General features: G+C 38.2%; 1 protein-coding gene across 4 annotated transcripts in view; it reads left to right on the forward strand.

Annotated features, from left to right (window-relative positions):
* The window catches only part of LOC117337127 (inositol 1,4,5-trisphosphate receptor type 1-like), a 178,225-nt gene that overhangs the window by 112,258 nt on the left and 49,489 nt on the right, over window positions 1-16,478 (forward strand). For all 4 annotated transcript variants that reach the window (XM_033897929.1, XM_033897925.1, XM_033897926.1 and 1 more), the window contains exons 21-27: window positions 7,397-7,507; window positions 8,730-8,807; window positions 9,312-9,444; window positions 9,685-9,794; window positions 14,705-14,821; window positions 14,988-15,123; window positions 16,060-16,159. In XM_033897929.1, the coding sequence (XP_033753820.1) occupies window positions 7,397-7,507; window positions 8,730-8,807; window positions 9,312-9,444; window positions 9,685-9,794; window positions 14,705-14,821; window positions 14,988-15,123; window positions 16,060-16,159 (785 nt within the window). The remainder of the gene's footprint in view (window positions 1-7,396; window positions 7,508-8,729; window positions 8,808-9,311; window positions 9,445-9,684; window positions 9,795-14,704; window positions 14,822-14,987; window positions 15,124-16,059; window positions 16,160-16,478) is intronic.

Below are 16,478 nucleotides of genomic sequence, written 5' to 3' on the forward strand. Positions count from 1 at the left end.
CCAACTCTATAAGGTTAGTCCCCTAGTATATACAGACTACCAACTCTATAAGGTCTGTCCCCTAGTATATACTGACTACCAACTCTATAAGGTCAGTCCCCTAGTATATACAGACTACCAACTGTATAATGTCAGTCCCCTAGTATATACAGACTACCAACTCTATAAAGTCTGTCAGTCCCCTAGTATATACAGACTACCAACTCTATAAGGTAAGTCCCCCAGTATATACAGACTACCAACTCTATAAGGTCTGTCCCCTAGTATATACAGACTACCAAATCTATAATGTCAGTCCCGTAGTATATACAGACTACCAACTCTATAATATCAGTTCCCCAGTATATACAGACTACCAACTCTATAAGGTCAGTCCGCTAGTATACACAGACTACCAACTCTATAAGGTCAGTCCCCCAGTATATACAGACTACCAACTCTATAAGGTCTGTCCCCTAGTATACACAGACTACCAACTCTATAAGGTCTGTCCCCCAGTATATACAGACTACCAAATCTATAAGGTCAGTCCCCTAGTATATACAGACTACCAACTCTATAATGTCAGTCCCCCAGTATATACAGACGACCAACTCTATAATGTCAGTCCCCTAGTATATACAGACTACCAATTCTATAATGTCAGTCCCCTAGTATATACAAACTACCAACTCTATAAGGTCAGTCCGCTAGTATACACAGACTACCAACTCCATAAGGTCAGTCCCCCAGTATATACAGACTACCAACTCTATAAGGTCTGTCCCCTAGTATACACAGACTACCAACTCTATAAGGTCAGTCCCCCAGTATATACAGGCTACCAACTCTATAAGGTCTGTCCCCTAGTATACACAGACTACCAACTCTATAAGGTCAGTCCCCCAGTATATACAGACTACCAAATCTATAAGGTCAGTCCCTAAGTATATATAGACTACCAACTCTATAATGTCAGTCCCCCAGTATATACAGACGACCAACTCTATAATGTCAGTCCCCCAGTATATACAGACTACCAACTCTATAAGGTCAGTCCCCCAGTATATACAGACTACCAACTCTATAAGGTCAGTCCCCCAGTATATACAGACTACCAACTCTATAAGGTCAGTCCCCCAGTATATACAGACTACCAACTCTATAAGGTCAGTCCCCTAGTATATACAGACTACCAACTCTATAAGGTCAGTCCCCTAGTATATACAGACTACCAACTCTATAATGTCAGTCCCCTAGTATATACAGACTACCAACTCTATAATGTCAGTCCCCCAGTATATACAGACTACCAACTCTATAAGGTCTGTCCCCTAGTATATACAGACTACCAACTCTATAAGGTCAGTCCCCTAGTATATATAGACTACCAACTCCATAATGTCAGTCCCCTAGTATATACAGACTACCAACTCTATAATGTCAGTCCCCTAGTATATACAGACTACCAACTCTATAATGTCAGTCCCCTAGTATATACAGACTACCAACTCTATAATGTCAGTCCCCCAGTATATACAGACTACCAACTCTATAAGGTCTGTCCCCTAGTATATACAGACTACCAACTCTATAATGTCAGTCCCCCAGTATATACAGACTACCAACTCTATAAGGTCAGTCCCCTAGTATATACAGACTACCAACTCTATAAGGTCAGTCCCCTAGTATATACAGACTACCAACTCTATAATGTCTGTCCCCTAGTATATACAGACTACCAACTCTATAAGGTCAGTCCCCTAGTATATATAGACTACCAACTGTATAAGGTCTGTCCCCCAGTATATACAGACTACCAACTCTATAAGGTCTGTCCCCTAGTATATACAGACTACCAACTCTATAAGGCCTGTCCCTAGTATATACAGACTACCAACTCTATAAGGTCAGTCCCCCAGTATATACAGACTACCAACTCTATAAGGTCAGTCCCCCAGTATATACAGACTACCAACTCTATAAGGTCAGTCCCCTAGTATATACAGACTACCAACTCTATAAGGTCTGTCCCCTAGTATATACAGACTACCAACTCTATAAGGTCAGTCCCCTAGTATATACAGACTACCAACTGTATAAGGTCAGTCCCCCAGTATATACAGACTACCAAATCTATAAGGTCAGTCCCCTAGTATACACAGACTACCAACTCTATAATGTCAGTCCCCCAATATATACAGACTACCAAATCTATAAGGTCTGTCCCCTAGTATATACAGACTACCAAATCTATAAGGTCTGTCCCTAGTATATACAGACTACCAACTCTATAAGGTCAGTCCCCTAGTATATACAGACTACCAAATCTATAAGGTCTGTCCCCCAGTATATACAGACTACCAACTCTATAAGGTCAGTCCCCTAGTATATACAGACTACCAAATCTATAAGGTCTGTCCCCCAGTATATACAGACTACCAACTATATAAGGTCAGTCCCCTAGTATATACAGACTACCAACTCTATAATGTCAGTCCCCCAGTATATACAGACTACCAACTCTATAAGGTCAGTCCCCTAGTATATACAGACTACCAACTCTATAATGTCAGTCCCCAGTATATACAGACTACCAACTCTATAAGGTCAGTCCCCTAGTATATACAGACTACCAACTCTATAAGGTCTGTCCCCTAGTATATACAGACTACCAACTCTATAAGGTCTGTCCCCCAGTATATACAGACTACCAACTCTATAAGGTCTGTCCCCCAGTATATACAGACTACCAAATCTATAAGGTCTGTCCTGTAGTATATACAGACTACCAACTCTATAAGGTCAGTCCCCTAGTATATACAGACTACCAACTCTATAATGTCTGTCCCCTAGTATATAGAGACTACCAACTCTATAATGTCTGTCCCCTAGTATATACAGACTACCAACTCTATAAGGTCAGTCCCCCAGTATATACAGACTACCAAATCTATAATGTCAGTCCCCTAGTATATACAGACTACCAAATCTATAAGGTCAGTCCCCTAGTATATACAGACTACCAACTCTATAAGGTCAGTCCCCTAGTATATACAGACTACCAAATCTATAAGGTCAGTCCCTAAGTATATACAGACTACCAACTCTATAAGGTCAGTCCCCCAGTATATACTGACTACCAACTCTATAAGGTCTGTCAGTCCCCTAGTATATACAGACTACCAACTCTATAAGGTAAGTCCCCCAGTATATACAGACTACCAACTCTATAAGGTCTGTCCCCTAGTATATACAGACTACCAAATCTATAATGTCAGTCCCGTAGTATATACAGACTACCAACTCTATAATATCAGTTCCCCAGTATATACAGACTACCAACTCTATAAGGTCAGTTCGCTAGTATATACAGACTACCAACTCTATAAGGTCAGTCCCCCAGTATATACAGACTACCAACTCTATAAGGTCTGTCCCCTAGTATACACAGACTACCAACTCTATAAGGTCTGTCCCCCAGTATATACAGACTACCAAATCTATAAGGTCAGTCCCCTAGTATATACAGACTACCAACTCTATAATGTCAGTCCCCCAGTATATACAGACGACCAACTCTATAATGTCAGTCCCCTAGTATATACAGACTACCAATTCTATAATGTCAGTCCCCTAGTATATACAAACTACCAACTCTATAAGGTCAGTCCGCTAGTATACACAGACTACCAACTCCATAAGGTCAGTCCCCCAGTATATACAGACTACCAACTCTATAAGGTCTGTCCCCTAGTATACACAGACTACCAACTCTATAAGGTCAGTCCCCCAGTATATACAGGCTACCAACTCTATAAGGTCTGTCCCCTAGTATACACAGACTACCAACTCTATAAGGTCAGTCCCCCAGTATATACAGACTACCAACTCTATAAGGTCAGTCCCCTAGTATATACAGACTACCAATTCTATAATGTCAGTCCCCTAGTATATACAAACTACCAACTCTATAAGGTCAGTCCGCTAGTATATACAGACTACCAACTCTATAAGGTCTGTCCCCTAGTATACACAGACTACCAACTCTATAAGGTCAGTCCCCTAGTATATACAGACTACCAATTCTATAATGTCAGTCCCCTAGTATATACAAACTACCAACTCTATAATGTCAGTCCCCTAGTATATACAAACTACCAACTCTATAAGGTCAGTCCCCTAGTATACACAGACTACCAACTCTATAAGGTCTGTCCCCTAGTATACACAGACTACCAACTCTATAAGGTCTGTCCCCTAGTATACACAGACTACCAACTCTATAAGGTCAGTCCCCTAGTATATACAGACTACCAATTCTATAATGTCAGTCCCCTAGTATATACAAACTACCAACTCTATAATGTCAGTCCGCTAGTATATACAGACTACCAACTCTATAAGGTCAGTCCCCCAGTATATACAGACTACCAACTCTATAAGGTCTGTCCCCTAGTATACACAGACTACCAACTCTATAAGGTCAGTCCCCCAGTATATACAGGCTACCAACTCTATAAGGTCTGTCCCCTAGTATACACAGACTACCAACTCTATAAGGTCAGTCCCCCAGTATATACAGACTACCAACTCTATAAGGTCTGTCCCCTAGTATACACAGACTACCAACTCTATAATGTCAGTCCCCTAGTATATACAGACTACCAACTCTATAAGGTCAGTCCCCTAGTATATACAGACTACCAACTCTATAAGGTCAGTCACCCTGTATATACAGACTACCAACTCTATAATGTCAGTCCCCTAGTATACACAGACTACCAACTCTATAAGGTCAGTCCCCTAGTATATACAGACTACCAACTCTATAAGGTCAGTCCCCTAGTATATACAGACTACCAACTCTATAATGTCAGTCCCCTAGTATATACAGATTACCAACTCTATAATGTCAGTCCCCTAGTACATACAGACTACCAACTCTATAATGTCTGTCCCCTAGTATATACAGACTACCAACTCTATAATGTCAGTCCCCCAGTATATACAGACTACCAACTCTATAAGGTCTGTCCCTAGTATACACAGACTACCAACTCTATAAGGTTAGTCCCCTAGTATATACAGACTACCAAATCTATAAGGTCAGTCCCTAAGTATATACAGACTACCAACTCTATAAGGTCTGTCAGTCCCCTAGTATATACAGACTACCAACTCTATAAGGTAAGTCCCCCAGTATATACAGACTACCAACTCTATAAGGTCTGTCCCCTAGTATATACAGACTACCAAATCTATAATGTCAGTCCCGTAGTATATACAGACTACCAACTCTATAATATCAGTTCCCCAGTATATACAGACTACCAACTCTATAAGGTCAGTCCGCTAGTATACACAGACTACCAACTCTATAAGGTCAGTCCCCCAGTATATACAGACTACCAACTCTATAAGGTCTGTCCCCTAGTATACACAGACTACCAACTCTATAAGGTCTGTCCCCCAGTATATACAGACTACCAAATCTATAAGGTCAGTCCCCTAGTATATACAGACTACCAACTCTATAATGTCAGTCCCCCAGTATATACAGACGACCAACTCTATAATGTCAGTCCCCTAGTATATACAGACTACCAATTCTATAATGTCAGTCCCCTAGTATATACAAACTACCAACTCTATAAGGTCAGTCCGCTAGTATACACAGACTACCAACTCCATAAGGTCAGTCCCCCAGTATATACAGACTACCAACTCTATAAGGTCTGTCCCCTAGTATACACAGACTACCAACTCTATAAGGTCAGTCCCCCAGTATATACAGGCTACCAACTCTATAAGGTCAGTCCCCTAGTATATACAGACTACCAACTCTATAAGGTCAGTCCCCCAGTATATACAGACTACCAACTCTATAAAGTCAGTCCCCTAGTATACACAGACTACCAACTCTATAAGGTCAGTCCCCCAGTATATACAGACTACCAAATCTATAAGGTCAGTCCCCTAGTATACACAGACTACCAACTCTATAATGTCAGTCCCCCAGTATATACAGACTACCAACTCTATAAGGTCAGTCCCCTAGTATATACAGACTACCAACTCTATAAGGCCTGTCCCTAGTATATACAGACTACCAACTCTATAAGGTCAGTCCCCCAGTATATACAGACTACCAACTCTATAAGGTCAGTCCCCTAGTATATACAGACTACCAACTCTATAAGGTCAGTCCCCCAGTATATACAGACTACCAACTGTATAAGGTCAGTCCCCTAGTATATACAGACTACCAACTCTATAAGGTCTGTCCCCCAGTATATACAGACTACCAACTCTATAAGGTCTGTCCCCCAGTATATACAGACTACCAACTCTATAATGTCAGTCCCCCAGTATATACAGACTACCAACTCTATAAGGTCTGTCCCCTAGTATATACAGACTACCAACTCTATAAGGTCTGTCCCCTAGTATATACAGACTACCAACTCTATAAGGTCTGTCCCCTAGTATATACAGACTACCAACTCTATAATGTCAGTCCCCTAGTATATACAGACTACCAACTATATACTGTCAGTCCCCTAGTATATACAGACTACCAACTCTATAATGTCAGTCCGCTAGTATATACAGACTACCAACTCTATAAGGTCAGTCCCCTAGTATATACAGACTACCAACTCTATAATGTCAGTCCCCTAGTATATACAGACTACCAACTCTATAATGTCAGTCCCCTAGTATATACAGACTACCAACTCTATAATGTCAGTCCCCTAGTATATACAGACTACCAACTCTATAAGGTCAGTCCCCTAGTATATACAGACTACCAACTCTATAATGTCAGTCCCCTAGTATATACAGACTACCAACTCTATAATGTCAGTCCCCCAGTATATACAGACTACCAACTCTATAATGTCAGTCCCCTAGTATATACAGACTACCAACTCTATAAGGTCAGTCCCCTAGTATATACAGACTACCAACTCTATAAGGTCTGTCCCCTAGTATACACAGACTACCAACTCTATAAGGTCAGTCCCCCAGTATATACAGACTACCAATTCTATAATGTCAGTCCCCTAGTATACACAGACTACCAACTCTATAATGTCTGTCCCCTAATATATACAGACTACCAACTCTATAAGGTCAGTCCCCAAGTACTGACTAGTATTCCCAGACTACCAGATTAGAATAGTGCAAACAGAAGACAAAGCCCTCTAGTATTTAAAAGGCCCTTTAGCATTTTCAAAACTGTTTTATGTCTTCCATACCTTTATGAAATTCTCCGTTTACTTGGATGCTTGCATGTTTTATATCGCGGGAACTTTTGAATTCTTTGATAATTGATTTGCAGTGGGCTGATGAAACTTATTACGCTTGACTGTTGTAAGTATTAGTTTTTAAAAATTGTCTTTTTGTGCAGGCTAGTGTGTATATGATGGATCGGGGACAGAACATCAACAAACGTCCAAACATTGTGTATGTGTCAACAGACGGGGCCAAGGGCTGGGTGCCACTCAATGTGTTTGTGGACGTAAGTATTCGTGTCAACAGACGGGCCAAGGGCTGGGTGCCACTCAATGTGTTTGTGGACGTAAGTATTCCTGTCAACAGACGGGGCCAAGGGCTGGGTGCCACTCAATGTGTTTGTGGACGTAAGTATTCCTGTCAACAGACGGGGCCAAGGGCTGGGTGCCACTCAATGTGTTTGTGGACGTAAGTATTCCTGTCAACAGACGGGCCAAGGGCTGGGTGCCACCTCAGTGTGTTTGTGGACGTAAGTATTCCTGTCAACAGATTGGCCAAGAGCTGGGTGCCACTCAATGTGTTTGTGGACGTAAGTATTCGTGTCAACAGACAGGCCAAGGGCTGGGTGCCACTCAATGTGTTTGTGGACGTAAGTATTCGTGTCAACAGACAGGCCAAGGGCTGGGTGCCACTCAATGTGTTTGTGGACGTAAGTATTCCTGTCAACAGACGGGGCCAAGGGCTGGGTGCCACTCAATGTGTTTGTGGACGTAAGTATTCCTGTCAACAGACGGGCCAAGGGCTGGGTGCCGCTCGTGTGTTTGTGGACGTAAGTATTCCTGTCAACAGATTGGCCAAGAGCTGGGTGCCACTCAATGTGTTTGTGGACGTAAGTATTCGTGTCAACAGACAGGCCAAGGGCTGGGTGCCACTCAATGTGTTTGTGGACGTAAGTATTCGTGTCAACAGACAGGCCAAGGGCTGGGTGCCACTCAATGTGTTTGTGGACGTAAGTATTCGTGTCAACAGATGGCCAAGGGCTGGGTGCCACTCATTGTGTTTGTGGACGTAAGTATTCGTGTCAACAGATGGCCAAGGGCTGGGTGCCACTCATTGTGTTTGTGGACGTAAGTATTCGTGTCAACAGACGGGGCCAAGGGCTGGGTGCCACTCAATGTGTTTGTGGATGTAAGTATTCCTGTCAAGAGACGGGTCAAGGACTGGGTGCCACTCATTGTGTTTGTGGACGTAAGTATTCCTGTCAACAGACAGGCCAAGGGCTGGGTGCCACTCATTGTGTTTGTGGACATAAGTATTCTATGTATTCTCAGCAGAAAAAGTGGTATCAATAATGTAAAGTACATCAAACTAAAATATTTCAAGCAGCTTTACATGTAATTCAGAAAAGGCAGAACTTGTGCTTTTATCATACCTGTCTAACAACCTTTGTGTCTAAAGTTTAATATACAAAGGGAGATGTTATCCTCATACTGATACTTGTGTTACAGACGGAGGGACCAGATTTTGTCGAGGATGACTACAAATTCCTGTTACATCAATTGGACCTCTTCAAGGCCCTATGCTTTGTAAGTCTGAAACACTAGGCCAAGCCACCTGTTAATATATTTAATCTGCATTTAAATTGTTTCCGTAGATTTTAATCTTAATGTATTAACCAATTGAATAATCAAGAAACAATAAATTATTTATTTGCAATCAATACATAATTCCTGCAATTTAATGGCATTGTGATGAACCATTTGCTCTAAAATGTCTATTACCTTCAATTTCAACTCCTGAAGATTTTATCTTATTAGGGCATTTTAACATAAATGCTGCATTGGTTATTTCACAGTAAAAAATAAAATCACATTCAACATTTCTATAGTTTGACATCACCTGAAAAGCTTTCGTTAAAAGGGTCATACATCTTTCTGAAATGATTATTTGGAATCGTACATCAATATTTCATATTGTATAAACATTTTAGAATATAAGTAAGTCATGAACAACTTGATGTCCATTCACCATTTAAAATTGTTCATATGAAGTTAAACTTGCAATAGAAGATGCTCTGTAAATTTTGACAGGGTCGTAACGACTTTGCTGGATTTGTGATCACACGGGAGTATGGTTACCTAACTTGGGAGGATGCGTATCTGTGTATGACTGCTGAACAACTTCCGGATATCATACGAGCAAAGTACTGTGAGCTCATCATAGGTACTGTATGGTTCTAGCCTTATGGTTTAAGTGTATATAATGACTATAAGATTATTTTGTCGGTTTAAATCAAATTTTGACGTTTACAGTTGTGCCCATTTGTACAATAAAGGGAGATCAAGTGGACCAATCAAACTCAAACTTCACACACTAGGTTGTCATTGAAAGTGCTTGCAAAATCAAAGTGTTGAAGGTGAGAAGTGAACGTCACCATTATTCATGCCTTGTGGATTTTTACAGGTCTGTTTGTGGATGTAGGGAACAACTACTCCGTACTGGACCACCCCAATATCTGTTTTGTTTACGAGTATGTTGGCTCCAAGGATGCCAAGGTGGAACACAGTCAGTATGTAAGTGGACTTAACACTAACAATATCATGTAATCTCTAAGTGTGTAAATACACACAATTCTCTTATGTTACCAAACTTACTATGTTCACTTGTGAATGTTTTTGTTGACCTACCAGATGATTTGTAAGTTAGAGTTAGGATTTGATATGTTTACGTTGGAATGCTTCTGTTGAATGTTAAAATTTGCATGATTTGTTGTTTTTAGTTTGATTATCACTTTAGAATTACTGTTAAATGATGAATATTTTCATCAATCAGTTACACTCCCCATGTTTTTTTTTATCATACCGGTACAAAGCAGTGTTTTCAGGCTGTTGTACTTTATATAGACTCTTGCTTTTGAGTGGTATTTTAATAAATTGATGTACTTCAGGGTGATGAGATGGAACATCGTTCATCAGGGAAGGGTCAGGTAAATCATGCACCCCTCCTATACAGCTAACACTCGCTTACTCAGTACCATCATTATCCCAATCTTACAATTTAATGTGATATATTTAAGTCGGATGATGTTTAAATAATTTATATACAGTCAAACCTGTCATATGTGACCTTCCAAGGGAGGCAATGAAAAAGGTCACATATGACAGGTGGTCTCTTAATCCAGGTTCAAAGAAAATGACCCGAAAAGGAAAGTTCATAATTATTCTGCCACATATGTAAAATTTATCAGCTACAAGTATTAGTACATATATGAAAAGGAATTACCTCAGTCATCAATTAAGATTGTGAATATAATCAAATCTGTAAGAGACCTCTTGAGGAAAACGAAAGAAAAAAAAATCACTATTCACTTAATGAAATAAAATGCTTATAATAATGGACAATATATAAAAATATCCCCATTTCTACATATGTGGTACAATATTTAAAAAAAAATTAATTCAGTTTCTTTTATTTTCATTAATATATACATTTAAATTCTTTTAGCATGTTACAATAAATTTTTTTTAAATTTTAAAATACAAAAAATGATCAAAGAATTTGAATGGCTAATTTGATTATTTCCAGTGCCGGATACATTTACTTTTTTTTTTTTTTTTTTTGCATTGGTCCGGACTTCCGTCCGGATTATTAGTCACGTAACTGCATTTCCTTCATAACGATGGAGACGTTTTTAACTGGCAAATATCTGTCCTAATGTCTCAAAAAGAACAAATTTCAGTTAAACAGTAAGTTGACTGTTTATTCACTCTTTTTCATACTTCCCAAGCAAATGTTTGTATTTTCATCTATCACAATTTCGTGAAAATCGTCTGAATGGCGAGGACGTTTTTTCGCCATCTTTCATTCTTTAGAAGTAAAGTACAGTTTCGTTCGTTTTTGGGTGTTATCAGGGCAAAGATAATAAATTCAATACATTTTTTGAGACAGAATAAGACATTTCATGCATTTCTGAAGTATTTTTTAATCTTTAAAAGCAGACAAGTTCGTCCGGTTTCTTCTTGATTATGACTTCTGCTTCCGTTTTAAAACTTGGAAAGTCGCTGAAAAAAGTCGCTTTTTAGCATTTGGGACACGGAAATGATGGTCGTTAGTCGCGTTTGACAGGTAGTCGCTTAATTCAGGTCACTAGTATAGTAAATAACGTTGGGAGGAAAAAATACGGTCGCATATGAAAGGAAGTCGTTTAATTCAGGTGGTCGCTAAGGCAGGTTTGACTGTATATCTTTATATTCCAGCAAATGTGATATAAGAACAGGATTTTATTTCATAGTAAAATGTACCATTATATCTTCTTGTATATTAACTCTTTATATCAATTATAATCAAGAGTTCATTAAATTAATCAATTATGATCAAGAGTTTATTAAAATAATCAATTATAATCAAGAGTTCATTAAATTAATCAATTATAATCAAGAGTTCATTAAATTAATCAATTATAATCAGAAGACTTTAACAGGTAAGTACCGTCATGTCAATAAAAGTCCTCTGTTTTGGTATATCTCATCATAATATAATATCTATGTACATATGATTGACCTCTATATAAAAGCCACCTTCCCATTAATGCCACATTCTCTGCTAACTGAGTGGTCTTTGTGGACAGGTTTGACTGTAAAACACTAAATATAGTTCATAGGTAATAAAAACTTAAAATCAAGTTTTAATCATATTCTTTTAAATTATAGCACCAAACATATAGGTCCTATACTAAAGGTCAGGTCATTAAAATCTGATATCAGTCTTATTCTAATGAAGCCCAATATAGGTCAGAGGTCTTAATTCTATATAATCTGATATCAGTCTTATCCTAATGAAGCCCAATATAGGTCATACGTGATATCAATCTTATCCTAATGAGGCCTAATATAAGTCATTGGTCTTAAATTATATAATCTGATATCAATCTTATCCTAATGATGCCCAATATAGGTAAAAGATATTAAATTATATACAGTCAAACCTCGATGATTCGAACTTCGTTGATTCAAATTTCTCGCTGTATCGAACTTTTTGCTTGGTCCCGAATTTTCTCACTAGATAACACTACTAACGAACCTATGTATGATTCAAATTTTTATAAATCGAAGTTTTCGATGTATCAAACTTTTTTCATGACCCGTTAGCTATGATATTATAGGTAATTGACATCTCATGATTCGAACAAAAAATTTACCTGTACTGACCACTGGACAGGTGTTTGTCGTGACCCCTGCGGCAAGATTTCACACCTCTCCCCCAAATGCCCTGACTGACAATATGGATAACGATAGCATGTGTTGTCACTCCCGATCATGGGGTTAATTAATAATCAGACCAAATTGATAGATAAAAGGTGTATTTAGAAGCCATGACATTTAATGACTCCGGTAAAACATTTCGGTAGTCGTCTCTGATAATCTCCACCGCCATTGAAATCAGCGGTTGGTGAGTAAATTTTACGGGAATGTAAAACAAGCGGACCAATTTTAAACACAAACAATTAGCGATGTCTTCACTCATATTCAAAGTGTCACCTTTCACACTTATACATAAATATCCAAGTAAATCGATTATTTGTCATTCAATCATGCATTCTCCAACCGATCGGCATTCCGTATTGTATATGCACATAACGTAAACGCACGTGTCTTTAGCAGAAAAGCCTAACGACTACGTAAGTGTGCATTGTACTTCTTATGCTTTATCTGTTAAACGCGATATAAGTGTTTTGTAACCGATACATATTTTGTTTAATTAATAAAATGCTTAGGTATAATTAATGAAAAGTATTTTTATTTTGTTGTGTTTGAGGTATAAATTAACTAAACTTTTTGATGTGAGTCTGACAGGCGACGATCAACGCGAAGACACTGAGGACATGTAACGTTAACAGATATGGTCATTATCAAGAAAACATCGATCTTTTGTCAACCATGAATATTTCGAAGTCCCGCTGGTTCGAAGTTTTTCTGTTAGTCCCTCGAACTTCGAAACATCGAAGTTTGACTGTAATATGATCATTTTTATCCTAATAAAGCCTAATATAAGTCATTGGTCTTAAATTATATAATCTGATATAAATCTTATCCTAATGAAACCCAATATAGGTCAAAGATATTAAATTATATAATCTGATATCAGTCTTATCCTAATGAAGCCTAATATAAGTCATAAGTCTTAAATTATATAATCTGATATAAATCTTATCCTAATAAAGCCCAATTTAGGTCATAGGTCCTGAATCCACATCACTAAACCTTTTAATTTTGTAATAAGATTATGTTAACATTGGTCACTGTCGATTTCATGGCTCCATATTATAAATGGTTAATTAAGGTGACACAGTGCATTACAATCTTGGCTCTGCTGAGCCACTCCCGTTTCTCCCTCCAGTAAGCTAAGGCCAACAGAGTGATTGTGATAAGTTTATGTAATTTGTCTCTCATTAGTTGTGAAAAAAATTCAAAGTTTATATTTAAGATAAGATCACATACAGTCCTTTAGTTAACTATGAAAATCAAAGCTTACAATGTTGATTTAACTTTGGTCAGTATAGAACCCTTGTCAGTCAGGCAGATAAGAATGCTACTTACTGAGTAATTTTTGAATTGTTTGTTACTTACATAAACCTTTAATATCTTGTACAATTATATCTGATATCTAAACCTAACGTACAGTTATATCTGATGTCTATACCTAACGTACAATTATATCTGATATCTATACCTAACGTACAGTTATATCTGATATCTATACCTAACGTACAGTTATATCTGATATCTATACCTAACTGGTGCTGGCATAATCTAAATTATCAAATGTTTAATTATGCCTCTCGTTTACTATGCAATGAATGGAATTTGATCTAATGATGTGTCTGACAACTGACTTTCTGTGAGTTAGAATTATTCCAAGGTGAATACTTTCATCAGTTAATAATACACCTGTAAGATAATATATCATCAAATTAGTGTTCTTATATCACAATATCTGAGAGTTGTCAGTCAAATAGAGCGTCAGACTATGTAACCCCTCAGGTGAAGATCTAGGGTGCATTTCCTCGACACTCCCCACCTGGCTGTTTGTACTTCTCTGGAAGCTGGCAAACTAACTAGTCAGTGAGTCGGTGCTGTTATGGTTGTGTCAGTTGGCAGAATACTTCACCTTAATTGTTCTGGATGGCATGTCATTTGATCACCAATACAAGATTAATGACAAAACAATTCATAATGATTGGTTCATTGTGAATGAAAACAGTGCATGAGGATAATAAACCAATATTTTATCCATTTATATGCTGTTGTAACTAAATTTATGTTTTTAATTTGTATTTATGTCCATTTTCATTTCCATGTCAGAGTTTTCAAGGCATCATGTTGCCTGGAAATAAAACATATGATTTATTTTGTGATAATGAATTAATTTTCTAATATTGGCTTTAACGGAGTAAAGTTTATATGTTATGTGATATGTTTGCCAGGTTGTTATGGATCTTGTCACCATCTTTCCTGTACTGAGAGACTGGTTAGCTGAGTTCCTACGCCAGAATTGTCAGATGACTGCGTCTGATATAGGCCACAATCTGCTGATAGAACAGGTAAATATGTTAATCCGACAGGTAAAAAACTGACTTCTACTACAGAGTTCCTGGTTAAAGGGAGATAACTCATTTTACATGACAATTGTCATTAGATCGACATTAGTAGGTTGATATTCATAATATTTAATGGGCTGGGATCACATGTAAATGGATTTTATTTCAGGTTTTGCGATTACTTCAACATCTGGTGAAGTTTGGGTACTACCTGGATATAGATGATGTCAAACAGCTGCTGACTCCTCTCCTCAGTCTGCTGGACGGGACACATGATGTACCGTTCCCCAAGGACAAAGGCAAAGGTAGGTCAAGTCAAGGTCAGCCTTCACCAAGGACAAAGGCAAAGGTAGGTCAAGTCAGTGTCAGCCTTCCCCAAGGATAGAAGCAAAGGTAGGTCAATCCAAGGTCAGCATTCCCAAAGGATAAAGGCAAAGGTAGGTCAAGTCAAGGTCAACCTTCCCCAAGGACAAAGGCAAAGGTAGGTCAAGTCAGGGTCAGCCTTCCCCAAGGACAAAGGCAAAGGTAGGTCAAGTCAGGGTCAGCCTTCCCCATGGATAAAGGCAAAGGTAGGTCAAGTCAAGGTCAACCTTCCCCAAGGACAAAGGCAAAGGTAGGTCAATCAAAGGTCAACCTTCCCATCGATAAAGGCAAAGGTAGGTCAATCCAAGATCAACCTTCCCCATGTAAGACAAATGCAAACATGGGTTAATCCAATGGCAACCTTCCCCAACGACAAAGGTGAAAGTAGGTCAGTTCAAGGTTGACCTTCCCCAAGGCCAAAGGCGAAGGGAAGACAGTCAAATGTCAACCGTCTTAAAACACAAAGGCAAAAATAGGCCAGCCCAAGGTCAACCTTCCCGAGGGAAAGGCATAGGTAATCGGTCCATAGTCAACCTTCCTTTATAACAAAGGCACGGGAAGGTAATTCATTTCAAGTACAATTGCAAAGATAGGTTAATGCAAGGTCAACCTTCCCAAAGGACAAAGGCATAGGTAGGTCATTTTGAGGCTAGCTTTCATGAAGAACAAAGACAAAAAGACAGAAAAGATCCTTTTCTGGAGGACTTTTAATTTTTTTTTAAATTTGTTTTATTGATGAATTTGAAGTATCAATGCTAAACAGAGACAATTTGGCAAATATACTACTTAATCTTAATGTGAAATACTTGTATGAGCTACATAGACCACAATGGTCTCTGGTACTCATTGATTGTTTTCCTTGTGTTTTGTTATAATAGGCTATACCAAGGACTCACAGAAGCTGGTGACACAGTATAGAAACAAGGGTAGATTTGACCAGAGCAAGGAGAACGAGGCTATTGTCAATGCAAAATATCGGTAAGAATAGAGTAGATGAACATTGGTGAGAATTGGGTAGATAAATATCGATAAGAACAGGTAGATAAATATCAGTAAGAATTGGGTAGCTTTTATATTTGTAACATCACATTATAGCCAGTGTATATCTCATAAATAAATCATAATTCATTTGCTGACTGATTTCTAAAATTGATTTCTGTAATAATTTGTTTTCTTACTAATTTCTTTTGATTAAGAAAACAACTAAGTTGGAATGAAAAGTTCTTTAAGATGTAAATGCATGTATTTCATAATATGAGAATTCAACCTATTGTATGACATAGGTTTATATTACTAG

This window comes from Pecten maximus, chromosome 11 (genome assembly GCF_902652985.1).
Source record: "Pecten maximus chromosome 11, xPecMax1.1, whole genome shotgun sequence".
Lineage (NCBI taxonomy): Eukaryota > Metazoa > Mollusca > Bivalvia > Pectinida > Pectinidae > Pecten > Pecten maximus.